At 46.4% G+C, this 20,431-nt stretch overlaps 1 protein-coding gene across 2 annotated transcripts; it reads right to left on the bottom strand.

Annotated features, from left to right (window-relative positions):
* Positions 1 to 264: 264 nt before the first annotated feature.
* Positions 265 to 14,084, bottom strand: UBL7 (ubiquitin like 7). 2 transcript variants are annotated; one of them, XM_082735913.1, is made up of 12 exons: positions 13,754 to 14,002; positions 12,649 to 12,693; positions 12,280 to 12,492; positions 11,456 to 11,575; positions 7,104 to 7,186; positions 6,249 to 6,333; positions 5,480 to 5,537; positions 4,396 to 4,529; positions 4,093 to 4,142; positions 3,693 to 3,860; positions 3,024 to 3,146; positions 265 to 512 (listed from the first exon to the last, which is right to left on the bottom strand). In XM_082735913.1, exons 3-12 carry the CDS (start codon positions 12,461 to 12,463, stop codon positions 375 to 377), a joined length of 1,143 nt encoding a protein of 380 aa, XP_082592039.1. In that variant the 5' UTR covers positions 12,464 to 12,492; positions 12,649 to 12,693; positions 13,754 to 14,002; the 3' UTR covers positions 265 to 374. The 2 variants fall into 2 exon arrangements, with proteins under 2 accessions (XP_082592039.1, XP_082592040.1); XM_082735914.1 differs by lacking the exon at positions 12,649 to 12,693 and having other exon boundaries at positions 13,983 to 14,084.
* Positions 14,085 to 20,431: the final 6,347 nt, after the last annotated feature.

Raw genomic sequence — 20,431 nt, forward strand, 5'->3', positions numbered from 1 at the left:
ACCCTGGACACTGGGTGGCAGCCTTGCTCCAACCTGGGGCATGTCGTGAGGCTGCCACACCCCAAGTACCAAAGGGTCTGGGGCTAGCATGGGAAACTTCTCCCAAAACAGAGTCTGGGCATCACACAACATCCTATGACTACAAATTTTCCACCCAAGGCTCAGAAGCAGGGCCGAGCCACACACCAAGACCCATACGCCCTGCTTGCCCCCCTGCCTCCACCAGCTCAAGTCAGCCAGACAGGCCACGCAACGGACAAGGCAGAAGGTCAACCATCAGATGTATTGGGGAGAGGAGAGATGAGGCACCTTCAGGGTGTCTCCCAGGGGCAGCCACCTTGGCAGTTTGCTGGGGGGTGAGAAGGAACAGGAGTTCATGGGGCTCCGCCGGCAAAGATGAGCTCCAGGGCCGCCTGGATGTCACCGCCCGTGGCCTGCAGGGCTCGCAGGCTCAGCTCGTCGTCCTGGATGCCCATGTCACGTAGCTGCTGCAGCTGAGGCTGCCACTGGCTCTGAAGAAAGAAAGGAGCAGGCAGAAGCTGTTAGCTGTGCTCCTCTGCAGACTCGCTCCGGTCTGCCCTCGCGGCGGGAGTCGGGAGAAGAACGTGGGTTCCCACGCCTTTCAGCAGAAGGGCAGGAGGGTTCAGAGAACGAACGAGCAATTTTTCCCAATTAAAAAAAGGGAAAATGCCACCATAAAGATCAAGAGAAGGCGCAGATTACTCATAGTCTAAATTTCAAAAAATTAAACAACTTTCTTTCTCCTGCTCTATGTATAGACCAACAGACATGTACACATGGAATGGCGGGGGGAGGGCATACATTTTTAAATTAGTTTTATTTCTGAGCACGACACAGGGTGAAAAGTCTCACTCTATCCATTCCCATTCCCACCCCAGAGAACCTATTTTACTTTGAGAAAATACAAATATGTATTCTTAAATCCTTTTCTGAGACCCTTGTTCTACATTCAGCAACCCCTCCCACTTTTTTCCAACAAAATTAATGCATCCCAGTGATCTCTCTATGCCACTAAGACCCTTTCATTTATTTTTAATTTTTTTTCTTAAGATTTTTATTTGAGAGAGCACGTGAATGTGCACACAGGATTGGGGGAAAGGGCAGGCAGAGGGAGAAGCAGATTCCTGGCTGAGCCAGGAGCCCGACTCGGGGCTTGATCCCAGGATCCTGGGACCATGACCTGAGCTGAAGGCAGATGCTTACCCAACAGAGCCACTCAGGTGCCCCTAAATAAAGATTTTTTTAATAATTGTACAATATTCCAAATCATGGACGTCCTGAAATGTATCATAACCAAGCTATTTCCAGTCTTCTGCCATCACAAACAATGCTACAGTGACTGCCTCTGTACAACTGTCACTTTCTACACACACATTACCTCCATCTCCAGGATAAATTCCAAGACATGGGGCTGTAAGGAATCACACAGCTTTACGGCCAACAGTATTTCCTTTCCACAAAGAGTCTGCTATTGTCCTTTGCCCCTTTTTCTATGGAGTTCTTAATCTCAAATTACTAGAATTCTCCATACCAGGGAAGTTTTGCCCTTTGCCTGATACATGTTAAAGGTTTTTTTCCCAGTTTGTTCGGCTTCAGTCTTTGCTTGATTTTTGTTTGTTGGTTTGGTTGGTTGGTTGGTTTGGTTTGCAATGCAGAAATCTTCACTTTTACAAACTCAAGATCTTTTACTCTTCATGTAATGGCTTCTGGATTTTGACTCTCAGCTACAAAAGGTCTTTCTACTATAAAGGTTTAAAGAAATTAACCCAAATTTTCTTTTAGTACTTTCAAAGCTTAATAATATCTCTACCTCATGAAGGAGGAAGTGCACGACTTAGGTAAGACAATGTGCTCACCCGTGGGAAAGAGAAGGCAGTGGGGATGACACACAAATTCAGAGGCGTGGAGAGCTTTTCAAAAACCACACAAACCAACTTGGCCTCATTTATGGGCCAGGTGGAGCCAGTGAAAGCTCCTGAGCTGGACAGCAGAGTGAAGAGGCATCTAGCTGGGAAAGATGAAGGAACAGAAAGGACAAGCTGTCCACGGGCCTGCTCCTGTTCCCCCTCACTGTCCAGTTTAGAGTTTAGAGAAACTCTGAAACTGTCCAGTTTTAGAGCTTAGTCCAGGTTTAGAGAAAACCACAGGACCTGGAAACCTGTCTTTCCCACTGGATGGCTTCATGAACCTGGACAAGTTCCAGAAATGACACTCACCCCCCAGATTCAAGTGAGGAGCAAAGGAAAGAGAATGCAACAGACAGCTCACACACGCAGATGTGCAAGCAAACAATGGTACCTAGGACCTTCCACTTAGCTGCTAGGGTGACCTGCCCAGGAAGCAAAGCAGCAGTAGTATCCTTCCTTGCTGAAAACCTTCCATGGCTCCCTGGTGATCGCAGAATCCAGCCCGGTCTCCTTACCCAGGAACTCCAGGCCTTCGTGCTCAGGCTCCTGCTCCCTTTTCACTGGCTCCATCTCAGGATCTTCTCCACAAGGACATTGCCCTCTGGCCCGCAGGCTTGGGTATGCCACGTGTACCTCCACAAGTGGCTGCCTCTGCCTGGATACTGTCCTCCCACCTAAATACCTCCTTCCCCACCCGGCTAACCTCTAACCAACTCGCTGATGATCACATCTCCTTGTTCCCCTCCATGGCAGGAATGATAATGGTTTGTCTCTGCCCCAGGAGCTGGACCCAGGTCTGAAATATAAGTACTCAACATTCAGTCAGTGCTCATGGAATGAATGAATGACCCCTTGACTCAAACTGCCCTAAGTATCCAAGCCACACAGTCATGGAGGCAGACCACAATCACAAGGTATGGGAGCGGAAGCCACAGGGACAACTACCCTTGCTGGGAACACCCTCTACTGTCACACCACCATGCCCCAGCTGTTTCTGGAGTGAAGAAATCCCTCTGGAGAGCAGAAAGAAGCTGACTACCCAAAGTAGCTAAGAAGCTGCCAGTAACCAGGACACCAGGAGTAGGGAAAACTGACCTGAAGGCTGGGTTGCCCCGAGGCCTGAAGGGCATGCTGTAGGGCTTGGCTGAAGAGATCGTTGGTGATGGGCGTCCCTGACTGGACCCCAGAAGACATTGGTGAGGTCCCCGAGGAATGGCCCTAGAGACAAAGCAGCGGTCAGTGCCACCCTCAGAGCCACCTGAGTCTTCCAGCACATTACCAGCTGCTGTCCCAGCACCCTACTGTGAGGCCCTCGGGGACCCAACTACTGCCTCCCAAAAGAGACCTGCATGAGACGACCACAGAGGGGTACCTAAAAGCTCCAGGAAAGATTCCATCCTCTTTTGCTCCAGGGAAATGGAATCAAGCCCCTGACCTAGCCTAGGGCCCCAGCACTAGGAGAGATGCCCTTGGCAGCTACAGTGACCATTACCAGGAACGCTTAGGCCACATGGCTGAGCCCTGTCAGGGATGAAGAAGGGCACATTATGTGAGCTATGAAGAGAGGAATTCTGGACTGTACTGAACCCTGGAGGCTAAGCCTTAAAGCCTAGGGGTGAAGGGGAGGTCGACAGAGCTGCCCTGAGAACCCCACCATGGCTCTAGGCACACTTCAGCTCAAACCAGGTGGAGTACCGAGGCCAATACCGCTAGGGCACCTTTCCCCTGGGGGCCAGCCTCCCTCTTCAGGCCCTCCCTCCATACCTGGGTGCCAGGAGTCGGTGTGTGAGAGCTGCTCTCCGGAGTGCTGGCCAGGGCTAGGGCGGTGGCCAGCTCACTCTGGGTGATGGGCCGGGGGCCGGCAGCTCCACTGTACCCCAAGGAGGCTGGGCGTGAGCTGGGTGTGCTGCTAGAGGGCGTGGACCTGGAGCTCTGGAGAAGGGAGGCAACCGGGAAAGTGGCAGTGTGGCACTGTGACAGTCCCACATGGGCCCCGCCCCTGCTACAGGACCTGCCTGAACGGCTGCCAGGCTCAGAAGGGAAGAGTATGCCACAGATTGGCCACCGAAGGGGTTAAGACCACCTCCCAGCTTGGGTGTGCCAAGTCCCAGGGAGAGGCACGTCTCGGGCACCCTCTCAAGTGGCAAGCAGCCAGGCTACTTACTGGGTGAAAGTCGTCCTCGTCATCAGAGAGCCCTTCGAACAGGAAGCCACCTGGAGGAGGGAGAACAGATTTGGGGAGGAAGAACAGAAAGGCACAGGCGTAGCTCCAGAATCAGATACTCTCCAAATTCACATTTTCGTCTCTCCCCTTGGAAAATTACAGGACAGATGCACTCCCTGACTCAAACCGAGAGTTCCCAAGGAACGCCCTCTGCCAGGGCTATACATAGCTGCTGAGTAAAGCAAATCCCTGGGCTATCGCGGGCTCCCCAGGGGGCCGGCGTTACGCCACCCTGGGGCCTACCGGGCATGTCCCGATATGAGCTGGAGGGTGCGCTCCGTGAAGAGGAGTCGGCTCCCGGCAGCGGGGTGCTGCCAGCCACCGAGTGCAGGACCAGGACAATGGCATTGACCAGGGCTGGGTGAGCAGGCACCAACCTGGGACAGAGGCAGAAAGAAACAGAGGGTGACTGGGAAGGACCGAGTACCCTCAGCATGACAGAAGTTCTGGGTGCCCTGCAGACAATCGCACTGCCTATACCCGCCTTTCAATTCCTCAGCACCACCCAACGGCTGCCTTTGTCCTCCTACTGCTCTGTCCCCAGCAACAGCAGTAGGATCTGTGCTCTGAGGGTCCCCTGCCGATGCTCCACCTGCCCTCCAGCAAGGCATGATGGGACATGCGCAGCCTAGGAGGCTCAGAGGCCCTTCTCCAGTCTCAACTCCGCAGAGACTTTCTTGCAGGAAATCTCTGGGAGGTCCCCTCTCTTCCTTCGTGTGCAGAATAAGGGATAGGACGTTTACTGTATCCTTTCCAAATTACTCTAGAATTTTAGTGATCAGTGCACCTGCTTATTTCCCCATCCTAAAGTATTTCCAAGGCTCTCCAATATCTACAGAGAGAGCGGAACTGAACCAGGCCCGCAAAGCCACCGCCCTCAGAACCCTGCTTGTCTCCACATCTCCATGTGTCCCTGCCCTTGGACTTTGTCGGTCTACTGGTAGCCCCTGCTCTTTCTCACCTCCTGATATACTTCACAGGTGGACTCAGGGATAGCCAGGATCAGGCTCTAAGAGCAGAACCCAGGGCGACAATGAGGTTTCTGGGCCAACCATCTGGGGAGGGATAGGGGACCCTTTAAGAAGATGGGTATACTTGGGGCGCCTGGGTGGCTCAGAGGGTTGAGGCCTCTGCCTTCGGCTCGGGTCATGATCTCAGGGTCCTGAGATCGAGCCCCGCGTCGGGCTCTCTGCTCAGCGGGGAGCCTGCTTCCCTTCCTCTCTCTCTGCCTGCCTCTCTGCCTACTTGTGATCTCTGTCTGTCAAATAAATAAATAAAATCTTTAAAAAAAAAAAAAAAAAAAAAAGAAGAAGATGGGTATACTTACGTATCAAGCATGCTGGGATCAGCGAAGACAGAGAAGAGGTCCTTGTCCTGGAGAACACCTGAAGGAGAATAGGCCTCACCTCAGAGACTGGGAATCCAGCCAGATCCAGGAGGGCAAAGAAGTTGTAGGCCTCAGAACAATCGGTTCAACAGGGACACAGGATCACAAAGCAGCTTCCACGAAAAGGTGGGGGAACAAGGCTCCAAGAAGCACAAGTCAAGTGTTCCCATCTTGTGCCCCTCTCATTGCCTCCACTTAGGTCACATGCCTCAGACTAACAAGCCAGCCTCTCCTCCCCATATGTCTGGGTTCTTCCCTAAGCCACCAATGTGTCCAGGAAGTCTTTCCTGCAGGGGGCTAACTGATGCCCCCCATTTGGCATCCTCATGTCTCATTTCTTTTTTTTTTTTTAGATTTATTTATTTATTTGACAGAGATCACAAGTAGGCAGAGAGACAGGTGGTGGAGGGTGGGGACAAGAAGTAGGCTCCCTGGACGTGGGGCTTGATCCCAGAATCCTGGGATCATGACCTGAGCCGAAAGCAGCAGCCCAACCCACTGAGCCACCCAGGCGCCCTCATGTCTCATTTCTGATGTTAGGTAGGCCATGACTTCTCAGTGGCACTGACCACTTTTGGAAGACTAGGGACAGGGGGCGCGTCTTGGTCTCTCTTTTCTCCCCAACAAGACCAGCGATTCTGGATAAGATGGGAATTGCCTTCCCCTGGTTTCTCCTTCTCCAACAGCTCCTATTTCTTCCGGCACTTACCAAGAGCAATAGGGTCACTGCTGAGGCCCGGCGTGGCCACAATGATCTGATCCAGAGACTCCTTATTGCCAAGCATCTTGAAGACCTGCAGGAGAAATGGGGAGGCTGGGCACTCTACTGGCCCAATCCACTCAGCAAACACCCACACGCTGCTGAAGGGCTTCCTCCCTCTACAAGCTCATGCCCACACACCACCTCAGTGGAACAGTAGCCCCAGGAAACTGACAAACCTCTTTTTGCTCTAACATTGTGGCTTACTGAAGGGTAAACAATTTTTTAAAAAAAAGGCAAGATCAAAGTAAACCTTCAATTTCTATTCCTTTCCCTCATCTGAGGTTCTAATGTTTCCAAAATAAAAGCTCTCTTTGTAAAGCCTGTAGCAAACATTCCTCTAGGTCCCAAAAGCCCTTTTCAACCTCTATAAAATTATCATTTTGTATGCATACATATGGGGAAGTTTGCAGCTCTATTAATTTGGCTTATCCATTCCCCTACAGAGACACATTAGCGTATCTGCCCAGTGAGGAAATCCAGGTAAGGCACGGTGGGCAGACGACTCAGCAGCAAGTCCCAGAACGAGTTCCTGCAGAAACAGCATGTGGATCCACTGGCTGAAACTACATTCATTCCATGAAGCTGCTATCAGGAGAGGCGGGATCATTATCATTAGAGGGAATCAACAATACCTAGCTGAGAGAGCCCCTTTGGGGGATGAGAGGGCTCTACTGAGACCCACAGGCATGACAAAAACTCCCTAGGAACTCTCGGTAGCCATGGCGATGGGCTGCCAACTCCCACTCTACACCCCTCACCCACTATCCCGGGAAGAGGCTCCCAGCACAAGCTCGCACTCACCGCCTCCCTGTAGGACGAGCTGCTGTGCAGGGCCGTATGCAGCACCCGGAACTCCCTCAGGGCAGCCACTTTGTCCACAGGTTCTGGGAAGAGACACTCAGTTACCCACAACCCAGCCTGGCCCTGTGATAGAGGCACAGCAGCATTTCGGCACTTTCCCCAGCACCCCACCAAGTGGACGAGGGCCCCCATGCAGAAACACCACTGGAGCCCCAGGGGTGAAAACCACACTCTCTTTTAAGCATCTCTGGCACATAAAATGAAGAGCTTCCAATTTCCGGCAAAGGTGACTTTTGCCACACAGAAAAGAGAGCTCTGATCGGTCTCCCGCTGTGGGAATTCTAGACTTCTGACATTTGCAAGGGGGAAGGTATGATCAACTCAGCAGACTTTTTATACAGTGGTTTAAAATAAGTACCGAAAGCCATCTGAACAATATGGAGCGATGCTGACACAGTATGGTAAGGGAGAGAAATAGAACACAAAGTTGTACATATGTTTTCTAGTAAAACTGCGTAAAATGTGTCCATGTACACGTGGTCCCAGACTAGAAGGGTACAGAGGGAAGAACAGGACTTAGGTAGGGTGGCACAATCAAAGCTGATTGTTTCCTCTTTGGTATCTTCTTCCAGGCTTCTGTAATATTATTCTGGATTTGAAAAAGTATATATAAGAAGGACCGAGGAAACACACTGTGCTCCTAGGGTTCTTGATAACCTTGTATTACACACCCCATAGCAAGTGGCTCACTGAGACTCAAAGCTCCCTTCTGATCTTTGGACACTATGATTCAGTCCCATACATGGGAAAGTTTAGCAGTTGTCTTAGTTTTCCTTGGTTTACTTTACTATTGAGGACATCAGCCCATTTCATAGGGGAAGAAATCTGGATATAAGGAGAGGGAGAAGGTAGGAAGTCCACACTGGATCACACTTTGAAGTGTGGTTCTCCTCACCCAAGACAGCTACTTGTGATCTTACTGTGTACTGCCCAACTCCAGGGCCATCGGTCCCAAAGTAAGGGGAATAGCACCCGGGGTTTGGGGCAACAATCATGTCCTTCCCTCTACTTCTAATCAGAGGTACCTTTCAACAAAGATTCATCTTAAGTGAATTACCCAATTTATTCATTCAACAAACATGAAGTAAGCCATTTACTCCAGGCCTGGTTTGGGGAAAGGCAGAGGAAGGCACAAAAATAAGACTCCCTACCACAGCAAGGAGCTCTTGGGACAGGAGAAGCAGCAAGACTAGATCAAAGCCACAAACACACAAGGACAAAGTAACAGGCTGAATGCTCCACAGAGATGCAGGTCCCAGTTAGGGCATGCGGAGCAGGAAGCAGACAGCCGTCACGGAGAGGGCAGGCTAGGACACAGAGCCATCTCCCAGGGGAGACCATCTGAGAGGGTGCTCAAGGCCAAGCAGATGTTTACTGGGGGAGAAAGTCCTAAGCTTAAGTGAGAACATGTGCAAAGCCACAGAAGCCTAGAACAATGAAGGGCTTTGACAGAGCAGCAAGTTGGTTTTTTTTTTTTTTTTTTTTTAGATTTTATCTATTTATCTCACAGGCAGAGATCACAAGCAGGCAGAGAGGCAGGAAGAGAGAGAGGAGGAAGCAGGCTTCCCGCTGAGCAGAGAGCCCTATGCGGGGCTCGATCCCAGGACCCCATGATCATGACCTGAGCCAAAGGCAGTGGCTTTAACCCACTGAGCCACCCAGGTACCCCAGCAAGTTGGTTTTTGTGGCTGGAGCTCAGGGTACACGTCGTTGCTGCTGGAACAGCAGGCTGAGTGAGATCCTGAGGAGACTGGTAACCTGCCACAGAGAACCATCAAAGAGATCCAGGTGGGAAGGAAGGGACTGAAAGGTTCTCCTCCTACAGGCGCTAATTGAGTGGGAGATCAAGAAATGTGCTTCCTTTTTTAAGAGCACTCAAGGATAAAATATCCAAAATGCCATCATGATAGGATTCTTTTCGGATATGAGTTTATTTTCACTCACAATAAAACGTGATTTTGTTTCAAAAATAAATCTCTAGGCCAAAGGGAGGAGGAAATGGACTCTTAATAGATTAAGCCCGCCATCAGCAAAGAGTTATGGTTGTCTCCAAAACATTCCGGAGCTAATCTCAGTCTCACTCTTTGGAAGTGGGAGACAGCCAGCCCGATGGAAAGAACGTGGGTTCTGGAGCCAGGAAAACCTGATTCACATCCCAGCTCTTGCACTCACTTTCTAAGTAGATGACCTTGAATGAATACCTTTTCTTTTTTCTTTTAAAGATTTTATTTATTTGAGAGAGAGCAAGAGAGAACGCAAGAGCACCGCCCACGTGCATGCCTGCAAGCAGGGGGAGGGGCAGAGGGAGAAGCAGGCTCCCCGCTGAACAGGGAGTCGACATGGGACTTGATCCCAGAACCCTGAGATCATGACCTGAGCTGAAAGCAGATGGTTAACCAACTGAGCCACCCTGGCGACCCAATAAATGCCTTTTCTAATGCTCCTTTTCCTCATCTATAAAACGCTAACGCTGTCATCTGGCTGGCAGGCCTAATGATGAAATGCGGTATCAAAGAGAAACAATCTAGCTAGAAGGAGCAACATATGTTACTTTCCTTCTGGCAGTGCCCTCCAGCCAGAAGACCAGAGGGGCACACCTGGGGTGGACCACGTTGGGGTTACAGCTCTGTACAGAGAGGAGGGTGCACACCATGGGAAGTGTGGACACCTCAATCAGATGACATCAGAGAAAACTGATAGGATTTGGGCTTTGGCTGTGATGTGGGGGGACATTTAAAGAAGTACGGTTTTGTTCTGGGTTGAAGGCTGTCAGGAAGTGGGGAGGACTTTATGACTGGGTATCTTAACAATTCATACTTACGGGCACCTGGGTGGCTCAGTGGGTTAAGCCTCTGCCTTCAGCTCAGGTCATGATCTCAGGGTCCTGGGATTGAGCCCCGCATCGGGCTCTCTGCTCAGCGGGCAGCCTGCTTCCCCCCCTCCCATCTCTACCTACTTGTGATCTCTCTCTCTCTTTCTCTGTCAAAAAATAAATAAAAGTCCTAAAAAAAAAAAAAAAAAAAAAAAAAAAATCCTTACCTAGAAGGAAGGAAAACTAGAACAAGGCCAAAGCTGTAACTGGTAAAAATGAAACAGTCAATCATGACAGCTGGACACAGGGGTATGTGGTCATTTTTGTGATGTGGACCATGTTCAGGGCTTTGTCTCTATTCAGAAATGAGAGGGATCTTATTGTTGCCTTGATCCATTACTTTCTCAGAGTGAGTGGCCTTATAGATGTTGGTGATCTGTTTCAAGGCCTAGCTGAGGGCCAGGCCAATCTCTGAATGTCAAAGACTGCCTTTCTCTTTCTCATTTCCCACAAGTGGACAAAAGAAGATCTTTTGGGGGCACCTGGGTGGCTCAGTGGGTTGAGCCTCTGCCTTCAGCTCAGGTCATGATCCCAGGGTCATGGGATCAAGCCCCACATCAGGCTCCATGCTCTCTCTCTGCCTGTCTCTCTGCCTACTTGTGATCTGTTTGTCAAATAAATAAATAAAATCTTTTAAAAAAAAGAAAGAAGAAGATCTTTTTTGTCCTTTATGTTTAGAATTGAAAAGAGGAGAAATTTCAAGCTTATAATCAATCACAGCCATCATGAAAGTACAAAAATATGTCAAACTGCCAGTTTCACAAAGCTAATCTTTTCACACAGCTTAGTTTTATCCTTGGAAAAGCTTTTAAAACACAGATAGGAAAATTTAAATTATGAATTCTAAGCAGCGCCTTTTATTAATAAATCAAAAAGGCATTAAAGGTCTTGTAAGTTTACTCCAAGAGCTACTTTAATACTGTTATTCTCAAGCTTCAGGAAATTACACTACCAGGATAGCAGGAGGGATCGGGCTGAATAAATCACCACCTAGGGCCACTTGTGGGGAGATTTGCTAACAGAAGGACAAACTACATAATTACAGGAACACAAGGTGTTTCCAGCTTTTTTCTGATGAGAACAACAACAAAAACAAAAGATACAAGGTTCACTGAGAAATCCACGGTTAATCTAAAGGAGTTTAAAGAGACATACACTCCCCATTCCACTAGGAAATAGTGGGTAATGGACTTAAAAAGTAGAGCAACAAACCCCTTTCTGTTAGTGGTGTTGACAGCAAGTAGATCAAAACTGCCCTCTATTACCAAAGGGAGACTAATCCAGTAAGTAACAAAGATATCCTCCATCACCACCTCAGTAAATCGCCTCTTTATTCCACCCAGGCCATGCCTCAAGAACACACAGACCCTTTCTTTGGAGAGATTACAGAGGCTCTCCCCATCTACGGACCCCTACTCACCTGGTTTCTGATCAGGCTCGGGCCAGGACTTCCGCAGAACATGGACTGTGGAGCCAGGTTGAATGCCGTAGAAGTCAAGGGTCTGGTCATCTTTAAGCTTCCGGCCACAGTATATCAGATCTAAAAAGAGAATGGTCCACTTATATTTTGCTCCTCAAAACAATGTAGATGGTTTCTGCTTCTAAGAAACTTATCTTGATTGGACAGATAGCTGGAGAATGATACTTGCTTTAAAAAGTACTCTTATGTATTACATACATTTTAATAAAAATCATTAGCAAGTACCAAGTCCTGGATACTGCTCAATTTAAACGAATGGGAAAATAAAACAACAAAAAAACGATGAACCAATTGGATCCCTCAGCTTTAACAAATTATGTTTATAATCTAATTTAATTCCTTCTTCCTCCACCTTGAATACCCTTGCCATCCTCCTTTCCTTTTTTATTACCTTCCCTCTAACCAACCAGGCAAACAAAAATCCTTCTAATCATCCTTCAAAATCCATCTGGAATACCATATACTGCGGGCCTCCCCCAACGATGCGTTCCTCCATCTCTAGTCTACCCCAAATTCTTGCTCTTCCATGTCATAGTTAAGGAACTCTGTGATAAGGATGCTCAGTTTAACGTACAACTGAAATGGCAACCGACAGTTTTATTGCACAGTTTGTGTTTCTATTCACCCAACAACATTCACTTCCCTGGACTGTTAACATGATGAGGCAACAAATCCCAAACTCTTAACTTACCCTTGCAATTCCAGAAGTATCTCCCCAGAAAGAGATCAGAGTAGCAGCCCATTCCCAGTCCACAGAAACTCACCAATCAGCTCAGGGTCTGGAACCGATTCCTGGAGTTTGCCAGCAATGAGCTGTTTCAGAAATGAAATACTGTAGCCCCCCAGAGAGTATTCACCCAGCTCAGACTCTGGCAACTGGAGAATAGACTTTGGGGCAAGTGGCTGGTCAGCCAGCTTCACCGCCAGGTGCCAATCTGAGAGAGACATCCTCTCTCTTTCGCGCTCTCTCTTTCTCCCTGTAAAGAAACAAAGTCTCACTGGTTAAAGGGCCTACACCATCCCCACCCCACCAAGGGGCTGAATGAAAACTAATTCAGTCTGACACTGCTGGAAAAACACAGGATGCAACATTGGGAGGCCAGAACTAGAATCGGAGTCCTCTCCTTACTCACCCTATGATCAACAGCACAGAACTCCAGCTCTCTGGGCCTCAGTTCCTTCATCTTTAAAGTGGACATAAAAACACCATCTCATTTAATAGGAATGTTGTGAGGTTCAAATGAGATCATCTTTATGCTCCTTATTTCCAGTTTTCTTCATCAAGTCTTCTTGAACTGCAATAGCTTTGTAACAAGCTCCCTGCCTCTTGTCTATCTCTCTATCAAATACCCATGCTGAAAGCCAACGAATCCCTTTCTTTTTTTCAACTCAGTAGAGTTAACATACAGTTGAGTATTCCTTTCAGGTGTCCATTTAGCTATTCCACAATTCTGTACATTACTCACTGCTCATCCTGATTAAGTATACTCTTAAGTCCCATCACCTATTTCACCCATCCCCCCACCCAACTCCCTTCTGGGAACCATCTATTTGTTCTCCACAGTTAATCATCACCTTAGAACACAGACCTTACCAAGTTATTCCTCTGCTTAGAACCCCACCAATGACTCCAAACCACTGCTATGAATAAGTCGAAACTCCACAACCTGGCATGATAACAGCTTTTCTGTTCCCTCTGCCGGTCTTCCTCTCCCCCATCCCCCAACAGGGCCCTGCCCTACCCTAACCTCCCCAGCACTCACACTGCATATAATTCCTTCTCCCTTAGGTCTCTTAGCAAACTCCTAACAAGATCAACTCAAATACAACCTCCTCGACCCCCTCTCCCTTTCCTTTGAGGTTCTCATGTTCACTCAAGGCAAAGGGTAACAAATATCTATTTAATTCTCAACCCTCCACCCCAACCCATTCTAGGAGGCCCTGGAAAGCAAAGACTAGAATTTTTGCCTTTATTGTCCCACTGCTTGGCAAATGTGCCCAGAAAATGCATCAGGAACTCCGAGGGTGGAAGAATCTCATAGGACCAGGCAAGCCCTCGTTATAATCATTCCAAAGAGCATAACCTGATTCCAAAGCGGCCTCTAGTAGGCAAGTTAAAAAAAAAAAAAAAAAATGCCGTGTGGCTTTGAGGCTGCACAGCAGACCCCAAGGCATCAAGGTACCGATCTACTTTAATACTGCTCAGGTTTATAAGAATAAATACGTCTTTTTATATACCATATCTCATTTAATCCTCTCAATTGTTTCTTGAGGCAGGCATTATCATCCAGATAATACAGACGAGGGAACTGAAACTCGGAAAGGTGAAGTTGCTGGCCCAAGGTTATAGACAGCTAGTAATGGGGCAGGGACACTATCTTTAGATGACGACCCCACCGCTCCCACGGGACCAGCTAACTAGTAGACACACGCCTAGCCCGCGCGGCCCAACACCCGGCGCCCTCACCCGTCCCGCGGAAGGAATCCGGCCGCAGAGCCGCCGGTGTAAACACACTCCGGTCCACTCGCCGGAAGCCGGAAGCCCTGCGCTGCACTCTGGGAGTTGCAGTTTCTGCTGCAGCCCCGCCCCTTCTGAGGGGCTGTAGGCTGGTGGCGCTGCTAGTGGCAAAGCTTCCGGTTGACGGGGAGGGCGTGGCTTCTAGGCCACTTGAAATTTGCCGCGCGAGGGTATCTACCGGGCTTTCGTGGGCGAGGGGCCTGGTACTTGTCTGCCTTCCAGGGCGCGAGTCGTGGGAGGTGGGCCTGGCGCCGTTCCAGGAAACGTGCAGAGTCCGTGGGCTACGGCGAGCTTTCAGGGCGCCGCCAGAGGGAAAGCTCGCCCGCATCCCCTCTCCCTGCTACCCTGGTCCCCCTCAGCCCCGAGGGCGCTTTCCGAGCGGCCTCTTCAGACACAGCCCCGCGGTACGTCGCGGTCCTCACCCTAGAAAACGGCGTTCCCCCGGGTGAAGTCAGCCTCTTCGGTGTGCCTCTCGTCGCCAGCCTGCCTACCTGTGGAGGCAGATGGGGAAGGGAAGGACGCCTCCCTCTAAACCATGGAGGGTTGTTACTAAGTGGAGTTCCTGACACCTCAGCACGCAGGGGCGAGGTTTATCTAACAGTCATCCATAGAATTCGGAGAGAGGAATTTCCACTGAACTGTCACAGAGAAACTGCATATTTTAGATGCACGGTTAGAACGGGATTGTTTGCACAGAAGTTAGAATTAGGGCTAAAATGTTGAAGAGGGGCAGCATCTAATTGGACTCCATTCGAGAATTAAGGACTAAGGAAAGCAAAAACAAACCAAAAACCAGGTGAAGTTAATGAGGTTGATCGTAGCAGTTGAAGGCTGATCTGGGGTGCACGAACGTGGAAGTGTAATTCCAGAACATTCCAACGTAGGCCCAGGGAGTGGGGTAGCCACTGAGCAGGACAGCTTGAATGAAGAGAGCAAACAGACTGCATGGTCTGGGAGGACCAAAGCATTGAGCCCCTCAGAGATCGCACCTGACGCCACTGCATGAAATGGAAAACTTTGAAAAAAATTGCACCCTATGTCAAAGGGCAAACTGGAAAAACAAAACAAAAAACGATGCATCAGCGCTCAGAAGACAGGAAAAATTCTCTCTGCTAGGTTGGGCAGGACCATAAAAAGGGAGTTGGTGGTGTGAAAGAATAGTCTAACCTGAGAATCTGAAGACCCAGGTCTATACTTTGTGCAAGTTTGTGTTCAGACTTTCCCAGAAACATCCAAAATTGGTCCTAGGATCTGCGTTTTAACATAAACAGTAGGATATAATGTCTAAAGAATGGATGCAGAAACTGAAGCACTATTAGATTAAAGATTCAGTGGCAGGAGAAAATGTGTAGCTGGGTGGCTTTTGTGTGAGTTAAGTTGTTTTGGCTGAGGTCTGCTATTTAATAAGCTGGGGGAGAGGCAAATAACATCATTTGAGTGTCTACAATTAAAAATTTTTTATCTAATTTATTCTTCCACAGAGAGCAACAAAACCCAGGTCTATATGAATAAAAAAAATATAGAACTGATGACGTAAGAATAAAATCAGGTAGAATGCTCAAAGTGTTATCGTATTAGTATTAGCTCGTTTTGTTAAATCCACTTTATTTAGAAAGAATTTATATATAATAAAATGTACATTTTTAAAATGGTCCTGGGGCTCTTGGAAGCAAATTTAAATTATTAAAGACATTAAAGAAGATATCAAGCCTTTAAGACATGATGAAAAAAGAATTTGAGAAGAGCCAAAAGAACTTTTAGAAATAAGCATTGTCACTGAGATTAGGAATTGCACAAATGTGGGTCCTTGTCAAGAATGTATATTGTTGGGGCGCCTGGGTGGCTCAGTGGGTTAAGCCGCTGCCTTCGGCTCAGGTCATGATCTCAGGGTCCTGGGATCTAGTCCCGCATTGGGCTCTCTGCTCAGCAGGGAGCCTGCTTCCTCCTCTCTCTCTTCCTCCTCTCTCTCTCTGCCTGCCTCTCTGCCTACTTGTGATCTCTCTCTGTCAAATAAATAAATAAAATCTTTAAAAAAAAAAAAGAATGTATATTGTTATTCTCTCAATTAGTGGCTTGCTTTTTTACACTCTTATTGGTGTTTTTATTTATTTATTTATTTTAAGATTTTATTTATTTATTTGACAGATAGAGAGTGATCACAAGTAGGCAGAGAGGCAGGCAGAGAGAGGGGGGGAAGGAGGCTCCTTGCTGAGCAGGGAGCCCAATGCAGGATTAAGACCCAGGACCCTGAGACCACGACCTGAGCAGAAGGCAGAGGCTTAACCCACTGAGCCACCCAGGCACCACCTAATGTTATTTTTAAAACATTTCTTAGAAGTCTAATTTATGAAATTTAATATTATTGATTGGTGCTTTTTATGTCACATTTAAGAAATCTTTGCCCTGGGTGCCTGGGTGGCTCAGTGGGTTAAGCCTCTGCCTTTTGCTCTGGTCATGATCTCAGAGTCCTAGGATTGAGCCCCGCATCCAACTCTGCTCAGCAAGGAGCCTGCTTCCCCCTTTCTCTCTCTGCCTGCCTCTCTGCCTACTTGTGATCTCTCTCTGTGTGAAATAAATAAAATCTTTAAAAAAAAAAAAAAGAAAGAAAGAAAAGAAATCTTTGCCCTAATTTTGAGTTATTTTCTTGTGTCATCTTCTGTAAGTTCTATCTTTCACATTTAGGTCATTAATTTTATTAATTTTTTTTCATGATTAACTTTAAATTAGTTTTTATGTACAAAGTGAGATAAGGAATCAAGGTTTTTTTTTTTTTTTTCCATATGAGTATCAGTTGATCCAGCACTCCTTTTTTTTATCCTATCCCCACTGAATTTGTCATAAATAAGGTGACTCTTTTATATGCATCAATTTTTGATTATTCTATCTCAGTGATATATTTTTCTATTCCTGTGCCGATACCATACGACTTGATTTCTGTAGCTTCAGAATAGGTCTTGATATCTGGTAATATACATCCTCCAGATTTGTTTTGTTTTAAGATGGATCTATCACTAATAGGTGATGATTGTTAACTTTCTTTATACTTCTAAAAATATAACTATATTGAATTAGATAAATGCGTGTATTCAACAAGATTTAGATTATACTGCATATGTTTAGTAAGCTAAATATTTCCCCATATGCTCATGTTTGAGAACATGACTTTTCTAGTTTTTTTTAAGATTTATTTATTTTGTAGAGGGAGAGAGTGCAAGCAGAAGGAGTGGCAGAGGGAGACAGAGGGAAGCCGACTCCCCCCTAAGTGTGGAGGGTGATGCAGGCCTGGATCCCAGGATCCTGAGATCATGACCTGAGCCAAAATTTAGTCTGACACTCAACCAACTAAGCCACACAGGCACCCCTATTTTTATTTTTAAATGATTTGAAGTTTACAGTAAAGTTGCAAAAATAATAGAAAATAGCTCCCTTTTAACCTTCACCTAAAGCCCCAATTGTTAACATTTTACAACATTTACCTTTTCATTCTTTCTCACCCTCTCTAGATGTGGAAGCAGAGAGCCTGATGCGGGGCTTAATCCCAGGACTCTGGGATTATGACCTGAGCCGAAGGCAGAGGCTTTAAGCCACTGAGCCACCCAGGCGCCCCTCACCCTCTCTAGATATATTATTCTTCTCCCAACCCCATCCCTAAGCCATTTGAAAGCAAGTTGCAAATACAATACCCCATTACTCCGAAATATTTCAGTGCCTCTTTACTGAAAACAAAGACATGCTCCCCTACATAGCCACAGTATAACCTATCAGAATCAAGAAATTAATATTTATACAATACTACCGTCTATAGTTAATCCACAGATGAATTTCAAATTTCAACTGCCCCAGGTAGATGGAAACTGATCATCTCACTGCTGTTTTGCTTTCTTTTTCTTTTCTTTTTTTTTTCTTTTTTTTTAAGATTGTATTTACTTATTTGACAGAGAGAGACATAGCAAGAGAGGGAACACAAGCAGGGGGAGTGGGAGAGGGAGAAGCAGGCTTCTGCTGGGCAGGGAGCCCAATACGGGGTCTGATCCCAAGACCCTGATCTTGACCTGAGCTGAAGGCAGATGCTTCACTACTGAGCCACCCAGGTGCCCCAAGATTTGTTTATTTATTTGAGATAGAGAGAGAGTGATGTGGGCACAAGGGGGTATGGAGGGAAAGGGAAGAGGGAGAGGCAGAGGGAAAGAATCTCAGGCAGCTGAGTGAAAAGCCAAAGCAGGGCTCCAACCCAAGACCCTGAGATCATGACTTGAGCCAAAATCAGGAGTCGGACACAACCAACCAAGCTACCCAGGTCCCCCCTCACTGTTGTTTTCATAAGTGATGTGGGAAATTTTGACAAAGTCTGTCCTATTAGTCATTAATCCAAACAGCTTTTTTTAATTTTAGTAGAGAATCGTATTTAGGATCCAAGTCTGGATGCTAGGTGTGTTTATTACCACTGGGGTGGCATTATTTCCAGTCCATCTCAGTGGATAGACCTAGGATATATATGAATATTTACACACACAAACCCATTTATTTGTATTTCTATTTTATACATATATAAAATATGTAAATATAAATTATACATGTTTTAACACCAATACTTCGAATTCTAATCCAACACCACAATTTTTTCTAGTCTCCTCCTCTATAATTTTACTGCTCTTCAAAATGGCTCCCATTTTCCACAGTATATTTACCTGTATTTGCTCATGTTGAAATTCATGGTACTATACAGTGAACCGTCTTCAACTTGAGGCTGGGTCCTTTTAACATATAATCCGGGAAGTTTTTGCTCTTTTCCATACTATCTGGCCGGAAAAGAGTTCCAGGCTCATTTTGTACATTTCCTGCCCCAGACACAAGAATGAACCATTCGTTCAAGAAGCTCAAGTGGTTTTTAGCGGGAAATTGTATTTCAAGACCACATTCGGCACTAGAGATGCTCACTGCTACCAGACTGATCATTATTTCTAAGCCGCTTTTGTGGTCAGAGCTAGAGAGAGATCTAGATCTATACCTAATTTATATCTAGATTTATATTCATAGAGATAAAAAGTTTATATTGCTACTTCAAATTTAAGACTAACTGCAGGTTTTTTTTGTTTTTGTTTTTAAAGATTTTATTTATTTATTTGAGAGAAAGACAGAGAGAATTTGAGTACAAGTACGAGGGAAGGGGCAGAGGCAGAAGGAGAGAGAGAAGCATATTCTCTACCAAGCAGGGAGCCTGATGTGGGGCTGGATCCCAGGACCCTGGGATCATGACCTGAGCTGAAGGCAGATGTTTAACCAACTGAGCCACCGAGGAGCCCTTGCAGGGGTTTTCTGTAACCTTTTCTACATTGCATGTTTATTTCCTGTCTTCCACACTGAGCATCCTAGGGTCCTGGGATTGAGCCCCACATGGGGCTCTCTGCTCCGCAGGGAGCCTGCTTCCTCCTCTCTCTCTGCCTGCCTCTCTGCCTACTTGTGATCTCTGTCTGTCAAATAAAAAATAAAATCTTTAAAAAAAAAAAAAAAAGAACGTAGTCGGGATAATCCATAATTACTCATTTACTTTAACCTACATTACATAAATAGTACTCTCCAAAAACAATACAGTCATCACCAATGTAATTATTAAGAAATGTTTTTTTAAAAAAGAAAGAAATGTTTAAGGGGTGCCTGGCTGACTCAATCAGAACAGTTTGTGACTCTTGATCTCTGGGTCGTGAATTCAATCCCCACATTGGGCGTAGAGATTGCTTAAATTAAATACATAACTTTTAGGGGCACCTGGGTGGCTCAGTCAGTTAAGCATCTGCCTTAGATTCAGATCATGATCCCAAGGTCCCAAGATTGAATCCTACATAGGGCTCCCAGGGAGCCTGCTCTCACTCTCCCTCTGCCTGTCATTCCTCGTGTTTGTGCTCTCCCTCTCTCTTTCTCTTGATCAAATAAATTTTAAAAATCTTAAAAAAATAATAATAATAACTTGGGGCATCTGGGTGGCTTAGTCCCTCTCTTTTTCTCTCACCCTCTCACTCTCTCTCTCTAAAATAAATAAATAAAATTTAAAAATAAAATAAAAAATAAGTAAATAAATTAACCTTTAAAATTAAAGAGAAAAATTTTAAATGCTTTTGTATATACTTTTTTTTTTTTTACCGCTTCAACTCCTCTCCACTTCAACAGACATATTATATATTACTTGAATCTATATCATTAAATACTTTAACTTCTTCCTTTCAACACTTTTATTTTCCAAAGAATTCTGTGTTTTTACAGTTGCAACTCATTCTCTACTGGATTTCCTAGGAAGGGCTACAATATTCCCTGAGCTTTTTCATATCGGGAGTCTTTATATGTGAAAATCAGTTTTTTAAACATAAAATTCTTGGCTCTTGCTCATATCTCATTGGTATGCT

Source organism: Mustela nivalis (genome assembly GCF_964662115.1).
Source record: "Mustela nivalis genome assembly, chromosome: 6".
Lineage (NCBI taxonomy): Eukaryota > Metazoa > Chordata > Mammalia > Carnivora > Mustelidae > Mustela > Mustela nivalis.